The sequence below is a fragment of the Anarhichas minor genome, unplaced genomic scaffold (genome assembly GCF_050575085.1).
Source record: "Anarhichas minor isolate MPS153535 unplaced genomic scaffold, ASM5057508v1 ptg000003l, whole genome shotgun sequence".
Taxonomy (NCBI): Eukaryota; Metazoa; Chordata; class Actinopteri; order Perciformes; family Anarhichadidae; genus Anarhichas; species Anarhichas minor.
This window is the reverse complement of record NW_027466449.1, coordinates 13,007,995-13,018,658: the sequence shown is the minus strand read 5'-3', so window position 1 is coordinate 13,018,658 and position 10,664 is coordinate 13,007,995. Positions and strand designations below refer to the sequence as shown.

General features: G+C 38.6%; 1 protein-coding gene across 1 annotated transcript; it reads left to right on the top strand.

Moving 5' to 3' along the window:
• Positions 1 to 5,207: 5,207 nt before the first annotated feature.
• LOC142949998 (uncharacterized) lies at positions 5,208 to 9,306 on the top strand. Its single transcript, XM_076091906.1, has 5 exons — positions 5,208 to 5,588; positions 5,727 to 5,855; positions 5,975 to 6,197; positions 7,041 to 7,213; positions 8,761 to 9,306. The coding sequence occupies exons 1-5, from the start codon at positions 5,547 to 5,549 to the stop codon at positions 8,812 to 8,814; spliced, it is 621 nt and encodes a 206-aa protein (XP_075948021.1). The 5' UTR covers positions 5,208 to 5,546; the 3' UTR covers positions 8,815 to 9,306.
• The last annotated feature ends 1,358 nt before the right edge of the window (positions 9,307 to 10,664 follow it).

The following is a 10,664-nucleotide window of genomic DNA, read 5'->3' as shown; positions in this document are numbered from 1 at the left end:
CATCTCTTAATCCCAAAAGAGATTTTGTGAAGGAAGAATTTCAGCCGAGATGAAATGAAGCTAGACGGCAGTTCCTCCTCCTGCTGCCAGTTTTATGACCTGAGACGAGAAATGACCTTGATTTCGGATTTGTTTTGGGGAGAAATAGAAAATGAAAACAGCAACAACCAAACACTTGTCACTTCTCCTGAATTATCTTATTCTGCGGTGTTATGTCATGTCTTTGAAGTATCAAGTCAGAACTCACTCTTGCAACCTAAAGTAAACACTAAACACATGCAGAGACCAAAGGGAGAGAGAGAAGATATTTGTTTCCTTTCATGCAGGTCAGAAGGATGGATGGCCTCAGTGTCACTTAAAACCTCTGGGTTAAACATATAGCACCAGTGCAATACTGGGTTCACTTTACCCAGTACCAACTGGTTGTTTTGACGCAGCGTGTTAATTTTTCATATTACAGTTGAGTTATTTACCCAAAGTAAAATGTGGTTATTAAATATGACCTGTTGGTTAAACACAACAAACTCAAGTTTTACCTTAAAACGTTTATTCGTATGAAAAGATGATTCATGTTGTGTTGGAAGGATGCATATATTAGTGACAATAAGTAACAAATAGTGACATGTGAGCAGTGATGAATGTAACTAAGTACATAAGTACAGCTTTAGGTTACTTACTTTACTTGAGTATTTGTACTGCAATACTTCTATTTCAGAGGGAAACATTATACTTGTACTGCACTGCATTTATTTGACAGCGACAGTTACGTGATACATATGTAACATGATATGATGCAGTATTATACTATTTATCTGAGTTGCCACAGTGACAAACTACAACATTCAATTCCCCTGACATGTATTTGTTAGTAATGAAACTGAATATTATAATATACATGTACTCCAAATACATTTCTACATTAAGTGCATTGAAGAAATGATACAGGATGCTTACTTGTAATTGAGTATTTTTAAATTGGTACTTTTATTTACGTAAAACATCGCAATGCTTCTTTCACCACTACATGTATGTTAAAAAGGTGATAGAGTAGATTATAACAGTTTGCCACCATACCATAATTATTTGGGTAAATAACCCAACAGTAAAGAATTACCCAAACAACCTATTGTCTCAGGAGGATTTCTACCCATGGGTACTGGGTAGTCCAGTATTATCCTAGATAGTCAATGTGTGTGTGTGTGTGTGTGTGTGTGTGTGTGTGTGTGTGCAAGATGACTGCAATGCAGCAATGAAGTTCAATAAAGTATAGTTGTACAATACAGTTCACTTTAAACCTAAAACAATATTGTGTGTGTAAAATGCGTCTTCTTTATGATGCCCATTGAGAAGCTCAGTGCTTTGTTGTACGTTACAGATTCAGTGTTTAGAGTTCTTCTTCTTACCTTCTGAGAGAGTTATTTGTGCATAAATGTAGAAGAAACTGACATAGTGTAACATCTCAGCCCGTTCATGTTGATTGACTCACAGATACTGATTTAAACAAATGGCAGAGGAAGCGTTTAGGACGCACTCCTGTTGAGCAATGGCTCCATGAAAACATCTCTCCAGATTAACCACAAATCACTGCTCTGACTGTTCAAACGTGTTCCCGTCTTTGCCTCGACAAAAAAAAAAAAGATAGATGATCCAGGAACGGGAAGGATATAACGCTTTTTTTCAACATCATCTGGGAGCGCAGTCCTGATTCCCAGATGGGTGCTTACCGTCAGCATTTTTGTAGTCTTGCCAAAGAACTCTTGTTAGAGACAAACCTGCACATGGTAATATTGTAATAGCTCCTGCTCTCACAGTCTGTTTCAGCATGTTTCAAACCCTCACTGGCTGGGGAGATGGCCCCTCGCTCCACCTGCATGTCAAAGATATTAATGGTTCTGAGTCACTTTGTGGCTCAGGACTCTGATACCTCGCTTCCGATTTGACTGAACACAACCACTTTTCCGAAAGGAGGAGGAGGACGTCTGTCTGCCCGACAGTCAGCTGAGCCTCTGTGGGGGAGAAAAGTCTGTCTGAGGAGGCGGTTGTGTCTCCTCAAACATACGAGAACAATTGTTTTCATGTGCCAGAGAGTTTGGCAAGGCCTTCAGACAGAGGGAGGATGATGGAAGGCTGTACAGTGAGTATAGGATGGGCGGGTGGGGGGGAGCTGGTCAGAGGAAATCCCAGAGAAGAAATTAGGGAACAATACAGATCGTCGTAACACGGCTCAGTTCTGCCGCAGGCTCGGACAATCGACCTCCAGTGCTCAGCAGCCTGCCAAAGCCCAGAGGCAGAGGTGAGAATCCAGCAATACAGATCGAAAGGCTTTTGGTTTTTTTGCTTCCTTTAAACAAACAATTGAACAGGCAGTGTGATGAAGCTCTGCAGCCTCACAAAGACAGGAACCATTTCAGCCAGTTACAGTGGTATACGGTAGTACAGAGCCAATGTATTATCCACATAAAACAGGAATTATTCTGCTCATCCTCTCAGGCATGCCGGACCGCATACTGTATATTCATTATAGTATGTTTGTGTGGTTTGTGTGTGTCATCATCTAGATTTAAAGATGATTATTAGTTTGCAATATATTGGGCTTTATTTAGGTTGTCTTGATGTTCTTTTTAAAATAGTATTTTCCAGACTTTCTTTGGTCATTCTGCCTTAAAGGTTTACTATATGATACTCAGAGCCTTCATTTAGCAGCAAACAACTATTTGCTATGTAAAGATATAGTGGAGTAATACCTGAGCAGAGAATGACATTTTCTCTGGTTAAACAATAAAGATGTTATAGAATTTAACCAAACAAGTATTTGATTTGGCTTCAGGTTAAAGTTTTAGTGTTAAATTCTTGGGTTGAATTTAAAAATAGTGAGAATTATCTCAAAATATCACCTATCAGCCTCCCCAGCACCTAAAACATTGGTAGTGTTAAGGTCCATCAAAGAGCTATATATCTGTCAAAACTTAGTAAACATGCAGTCTTCATGGGAAAGTCTCCGTGTACAGGACCTGTGGGAGAGACGGCGGAACCATTGGGACGTTTCATTTCAGCAAACAGAGGATTTCCTCAATCAGAGGCTACAGAGTGTGCAGTGAACAACCTCGCTGACAGAAACATGGAGACCTTCGCCAGCAGCTGGGCGTGCTAACAACCTCTGGGATTTACTGTGGCGTGCAACGCCCTTTAACTACAGCACGGAGAGCATGCATATATACATGCATGCACACATCACACATGCACTGACTCACATTCAAAAACCAACAATTAGGCCTTAAGAGAATCACAACTCTGATAAGTCTTATGAACTTCCTTTATGACCTCACGTTTTCCTTTTAACACATTTGTAAGTCTATTACTGTGAAACTCCCCTGTGCTTGATTAAGATGTTTCAATGCAGCTGCAGTGATCGACCAAGTGAGAGATATTTAAAAAATGTGAGGAGTATCATGCCTTTGTATTTACGCATTTTCAATGCTTAGATTACTCACTGTCATAAATCTAAAACCGCTCACAGCTGCAGTTACCGGTGTCCAATAGGAAGCGGCGGAAAAAAATCCTCATTTCCAATGATGCTCTGTGTTAACATCAGTACATTTCTACATCCCAGCACTTGCTGTGCCAGCTGCTGCTGAATGAGGCATTGTTTGATGCAGATGGTGGAATCCAAAGACCTCACTCTTCCCTTTTCCATAAAGCCAGTCTGCTATTAATAACCATATATCGACCTCCTTTGTCAACAAGAGCGACACATACAAATAATATGCTTGAAGGGAGACAATGGGGAGTTCCCTGCGATGAAAACAACAGGATGAGCCAGCCTCATAAGTGTGTGTGTGTGTGTGTGTGTGTGTGATTTATGTGAGCCTCCAGACAGTGGAGAAACATCTTACTGACCCACATACAACACTTATATGTTATCCTATAATTTGTCTTATCTTTATTCTTACTCATATGTCCATGGGGCGGACACACCCACCACATTTGAGAGTATAGGCTTAAGTATTTCCTCTTTGATAACGCTTATAGTTAGGGCTGGCTCAGGTTTGCCTTAGTCCAGCCCTATAGATATGCTGCTATAGGCCCAGACTACCGGAGGACTCCCTAGGATACACTGAGCTCCTCTCTCCTCTTCTCTCTCTCCTTCTGTATGAATTTATGTCTCATTAATGCACATTACTAACTTTGCTTCTTCCCCGGAGGCTTCCTTGCTTCCCAGGTTTCCTTAGATCGTGGTTATACATGGACCGTGGTCTTGCCTCCTGCCGTGGCCCTGCTGACACCCACTGCTACCATCATTATCATTATTATTAGTCACATTACTATTACAATTACCGATACCATTACTGCTTTTATTATCATTAGTATTCTACTCTATCTACTGCTGCTGTTAGTTTTAGTCGTCGTAATTTTTCCATCATTATTCTGCTTATTACTCTCATTATTTGAATCATTTATATCATATGCATTGAATGTGTTGTAACTCTGTTATGTTGTTCCCTCCTCTGTTGCTCTCTCAATAAGGTTTCTTCCTTATTTTTCCTCCCTTTAAAGGTTTTTTTTGGGTGGTTTTCCTGTACCGATGTGAGGGTGTTGTATGTGTACAGATTGTAAAGCCCTCTGAGGCAAATTTGTGATTTTGGGCAACACAAAATAAATTGAATAGTATTACAAATGTCTGCTGTCTTCTGTTGCCTTACATTTTGTTTGTTTACGACATTCTCTGGTTTGAAAGTGTCTGCTACACTTTATTGCACCTGTAACCACATCCAACCGTGATGTCAGAGTGTACCTGCACACCCTGGAGTACACTTCTACATCACTGCAGCAAGGTCAGATATTCTCTCCCTTTTGATGTGAACAACCAAGCAAAAGATTTCTTCCAGGAGAGACTGTCTGAAAATATTTGCCATAATATCCATATTTAAGTGTCTAGGGCGCCTCTATATCAACCAACCTTTTTACCTTGTAACTTATAACTATAAACACAAGTTGGACAAACCAGTTCTTTTTAAAACGTAACTCAACCATTAAACCACTGGAGGTCAGCAAAATCAAGATTTTCATATTGTGTGAAAGATAATGAACCACGAGTCTAGTGGTCTAGTGACTAGAGGTATAAATAAATGTTGGCCGGGAAGCATAACTACCACTGCGGTTAAAACAGCAATCTAGATACTGCGAGCTGATGAGCTGATGTGAGGCAAGTACACTGAACTTCCTGTGTAAAACTGGTGGAGCCCCCCTTCAGATTACTCTTTAAATTGCCTTCCTGAAAAAAAAATCCTCTTGTGGCGCAACGACGATCTGAACTAAACTGAACTGTGGGTGTTAAGGAAGTGACCCAAAACTCCAATCTTGTGTCCTATAAAAATCAACAAATTTCTGAACATGAGTAATGACGCACCTCTCTAAAGCACCACTTGATGGCACATTCTGTCAGGCCCCCTCAGCTCAAATGCGCCCCTTTTACAGGAAATAATGTAACTCCATTTCAAGAGAACTGAAAAAGAAGCACAACTTGTTACAGCTCACTCAAGTGACAGATGAAGTTGGAAACCATGTCCCAGAAGGTATTGTTCGTTAAGGTGAGTTAAATCTGACTTTTATATAACCATGATATTTAATTCATATGTTATTGATAATTTCCTTCACAGACACAAATCATTCAGTTCATTGATGCTGTTGTACACTAATAGAATATATTTGCGGGTTGATTATCTCAGCTGCTGTTGCTACATTACGCAACCCAGAGTCAGACAGAAATTAAGGCAAACTGCTCTGAAGATGTTCCAGTGATGTGTCCAGCTGTCGACACCGACAGCATGGATTTCCTCTCTGTGGCATGGTACAAGGTCAGTGAATCAATTCATAAATGTTGCTAAATTTAAGCGGCGATTCATTCCAGACTGATAGATTGTGTGTCATTGACTTTCATTTAATCTGATGTGAACTGATGACTTTTTGGTTACAGCTCAACAAGCTCAACAAAACAAAAGTTGGCATCATCAGGAGGGGTAAAGATAACAAGACTAGGCTGTACAGCACCATTCGTTCACCCAACCCCAGGTTTGGAGAGAAACACAGTCTTGTGATCCCCGGTGTGATGCCTGAAGACTCGGGCACCTACGAATGTGAAATTAGTGCGAAAGTGGGGCAACAAAATCAGAATCATGAAGTCCACCTAACGGTCCACGGTAAGCTTTGATTTATATCACTCTATTAAAGCATCTGAACTGAGCTACACACATATCTGGATGATATATTGACAACTGTTGTGATATCTAATCTCTAAATTTGGGATTTCTTATGTAATGACAAGATGTTTAAGGTAGATATTTGACAATAAAAGTTGCAGGATATGCAAGTTGCAAAAGTATTTAAAGTCTACAACGTAATTGTTGTTAGTATCACAGTTTCAACATCGGAATTAAACTCTGTTAAACCATATACCATATATAATGCATAGTCATATTTGACTATGCATTTGATGGGGAAGAGGGTTAAATACATACTAATGCTCAGAAATGTGTGTTGGAGGTATTTGGTTACAACTTTTGAAGATGCACCAAAAATGTAGAACTTCATCAATATCATGTTAATTAACTTTTAAATGAATTCACTTTTATGACCCAAACTTGTCTGCTTCAACCTCTGCATCTGCAAACAGTCACAGAACATGCTGAGCCACATCAAACAGCAGGAAACACCCTTTTAAGTTTATCCATCTTCTCAAACCCACTCAATATTTTCCTTTCCACTGTGACAATTATGCATTTTCCTCCATGTGTATTTTCCATTGGATAAAACAAAATGTAAACCAACAGACAAATATTACATCTGATGAAACAATTCCTAGTTCAGATAAAAAACATGTCAGTGCAGAAATTTTGTGAAATTGTCAGTTGCATTTTTAAAAGAAATAATGTTTAATCTTTGACGCGATCTAGGTATCAAACAAGACTTATTGCTGTGATAGATTTCTACCTGTCTGCACTGAAATATCTATTTTATAGACTGATTTCTTTGTCTAAATACAGAGTGTGTGAACCGGACTGACACGATAACAATGATAATGACCACTGTGTTGAACGCGACTCAGCCCGTCCTGCCCTGCCCCAAACAAGAGGAAGACATGCCAGCCATGTGGAGCATTGTAGGCTACACGGCAGTGGGCCTCACCAAAATCGTGTTATCTCTAATCAGCATTTGGGTAAATATACTCTATTTATCTTCACGCATTTGTTTGGATTTGTTACAGGTTATGAAGCAATCATTTATTCATAAAACACATGAACTAAGTGCTTTGTAGATAAAGAAAATTTAAATGACCAAGAATGTGTAATGACGAGGAGGAATTGGTCAAAACATTTAAGGGGTCTGGAGGTGGAATGGGGGAGGTACTGTACCAATCAATGCAGTGCTTTAAAGACATATTGTGTTGAGTGTTCCTGTAACAAATGTTACAACCCAAACTACTGAAAACCCATACAATTTAAAGCAGAATGAAAACAGAGATTTCTTGCATGGTTATGGACATTTGCAAACCAAAGAACAGTGGTTAAAACACAGATTTGAAAAATGAAGACATCTGTGTCAAGATGCTTTTGTTAGCAAGAACATGTTTTTGTGATTCACAGTTTGACTCTGATAACCCTCTGCACGTCACCTGGTTTTGAAGGGGAATTACAGCTGTAGAACAGTGTTTTTTTTTAGCACAGCCTTCTGTGGAAGTATATGATTCCAGTTAAATGGGGCCTAAAATGGATCCTTGAGGGACACCACAAGAGGAAGGTTTATATCCCTATAACCAAGATTCATCTATCATTCCAATGAGAAGTAAATTACTCTTGGCCAAGTTGTAATTGTGCCTGAACCGAACCTAATATTCTATTTGGAGGACTTGTTGATCTGTTGTATGTTACTCTGAGTGGACACTTTATTAGATAATCCTGTAAAATGTAAAACAGTTTAACACAATAGTTCAGCCATAAATTCTGCCTTTACAAAGTTAATACTGTTTTGTTTTTGTTGGCACTATCAGAGTGGTATTAATTCAACGATATGTTTATTAATAAGATCTATAATAATATCATAATTATATATTATTGATATATTATATATATGCCGACCCCCTTTACAAACATAGAGGGAGAGGAATATTAGAAACACATTTCAATACAATGTAGTCCAGTACAAGACAAGCACTAACTACGACCTTGATAGTAAACATATTGCTAAATGAATACCTCTCTGACAGTGTCAACACAAACTGAGCATAATTATCTGTGTAGAGGTAGAATGTATGGCTGAGCTGTTGCATGGGATTGCATTAGAATGTATTGGTGTAATAAAGTGGACAGGGAGGATAGTTTTTAAAAGGAATTACGCATGATCAGATGTGTTATTGTAACACTTTGTATGATTCCACTTGACACAGAAAATCAAGCAGCATTGATGACAGTTTAGTTTCTGTATTTTCTTTCTTTGGTTTGGAAACCCCATATCCTGTAGAAGTAAAGCTGTTTGTATCTGTGAGAGTTTTACACCTTTTACGTTATCATGTTTGGTTGTTTTTGTGGACAGATTGTAGGCGAGCTGACTCCTCCTCTGAGGCACCATTTCCTCTAACAGCAGCTCACTTCCACCTTAAGGGATTTTTCGAACAAACATAGTGGGTGGGCTTCTTTCCAGTTAAACAATTCACTGACTTGATTTGTCTTGTGCTGTTTTGTCTCTTTTTTTTTTCCGGTCGTGCAGGTTATTCAAGCTGTCCGTAAGAGGTCCTCAAGACGACGCCAGCATAAGTGGTGAAGCTGACCTGTGAAATGATATAGACCCACAAATCATCTCAGTCAGCAATTGCAAGTGATTTTATTTTTGCAATTCTTATTTATTCTACTTTACTTTGTTTTCAGAGATATTCATATATTTGTTTTTCCCAGTTAAGTTTGTAAAAATGTGTCACTGTGCTGAACTAAACCAAACCACATGTTGCATTTTTTAATGGCATGAAAGAGGTCAACTGAACCAGAAAGGTTTTTCATAACTAAACAGGAACAGACATGAGAGAGGAACAAAAACCACCACGCACACACTGCTACAGGTGTAAAGAGCAGATGATGGCCCATATTGTGATAGCAGATCTTGTAACATTGAATTTACCTGATTACGATGCACAGGGATTTAAACAAACTTCTGATATGATAACACTCAGCTGGTAATTCATGTTTTTAATTGTTCTGTTTATAAATGTAAAATAATGCATTTAATTTTGAATAATAAACTCAGCAACTGTATCACCCAGCTTGTGGTTTTCACTCACCTCATTTTTTCCTTTTAGTTCCTGTCAAGAATCAAATGCTCAAAGAGAATTTCACTCTGAAGTGGCAGCACAAACACCAATAATTTCAACAAGCCTTTATCAGATGTACAGTAAATTGCTGTTACGTTATCTTTAAAAGTCAGTTTCAGCCTCTCTTTTAAATAGCAAAGCCCTCTTGAGCTGAGTGCAGCTCCTGTTTAAGAAGTGAAGTGAAAGTGCTGCATGTTGAAAATCTGTATTCATGCGCTTCGGTCTGTATTGACTTCCCTCTGTATGGGCATGTAAAGAAATCCAGCAGCTATTATCCTGCAGACACCTGCAGTAAAACCCACTAATCATCATAGTGAGGGAGAGAGCATCTACCGCTGAGTTCTCCTCCTGGTTTACAAAGTCAAACTAATACAGGAAAGGCATTAAATGGATCACTGCTTTTTGAAAATATTGATTTGAAATCACAACAGAGGCATCACACTGAGTGTAGCTCAGCAGGTACATAGTGGAGAAAAATGTGCACAGATCACCACCTACTGGCCCATCCTCAGATAACACCACCACCAGTCAGCAAAATCTAAAATCAACGTAATCATCAAGATTTATTCTAAAGAATTTAACTGTTTTAAAACGGGGTTTAAATTATTTTAATTGCAATATGATGCTTCATGAAGTGAGCCAGAGTAATAATTGTAAACTTTCACTAGTGTTTAATAAAATATATTATGAATTGATTAATCAAATGTACCTTTGAAATTATACATCGGCCACTTAATTAAACAAAAGCAGACAGATATAGATGATAAAAAAGATTTTTGTTAATGAGATAATGATTTACTTTCAAATGTACGGTAATCACTAATACAATTTGGAAAGGCTTTACTTTTATTTGATTTAATTATGTAATTTTCCAATTATTTTAAAGAAACATAAAAAAAACAGCACACATCAAATGACAATTGATATGTGAACCAGACAACCAGTCCACTGCTTTAACCAATCGAAAGCACTGACACCGTACATGCTGGCCAATCAGAGTGCTTGTTGCTGGTATGTGGGTGGGACACTTTATAATAGCTGTTTCTTAAATGTATCAATTTATTAATTTAATAAAAAATAACTGTTAAAAGTGCACAATTATTCCTTTAGCACGGTCCAGGCCACATTTCTATCTCCTCCACTGGAGTTGAAAAGTGACAGATAATATGAAACTTTAGACCTTTTCAAACTTGAATACATCGTTCATTGTCTCGTTCGAGATGAACTGCGCCTTGCCTGGAAAGTGGACGAGGTCAGGCGGCAGCAGCAGCAGGTCGGAGACAAAAAGCTGCGGTCAAGTCGGACAGTT

Bases quoted from the DNA above. Each gene is read 5' to 3' on its own strand.
- LOC142949998 (XM_076091906.1), top strand. From the start codon at position 5,547: ATGAAGTTGGAAACCATGTCCCAGAAGGTATTGTTCGTTAAG. The intron at 5,589-5,726 runs GTGAGTTAAATC...TGATTATCTCAG, and splicing joins AGAAGGTATTGTTCGTTAAG to CTGCTGTTGCTACATTACGC. The intron at 7,214-8,760 runs GTAAATATACTC...CCGGTCGTGCAG, and splicing joins TATCTCTAATCAGCATTTGG to GTTATTCAAGCTGTCCGTAA.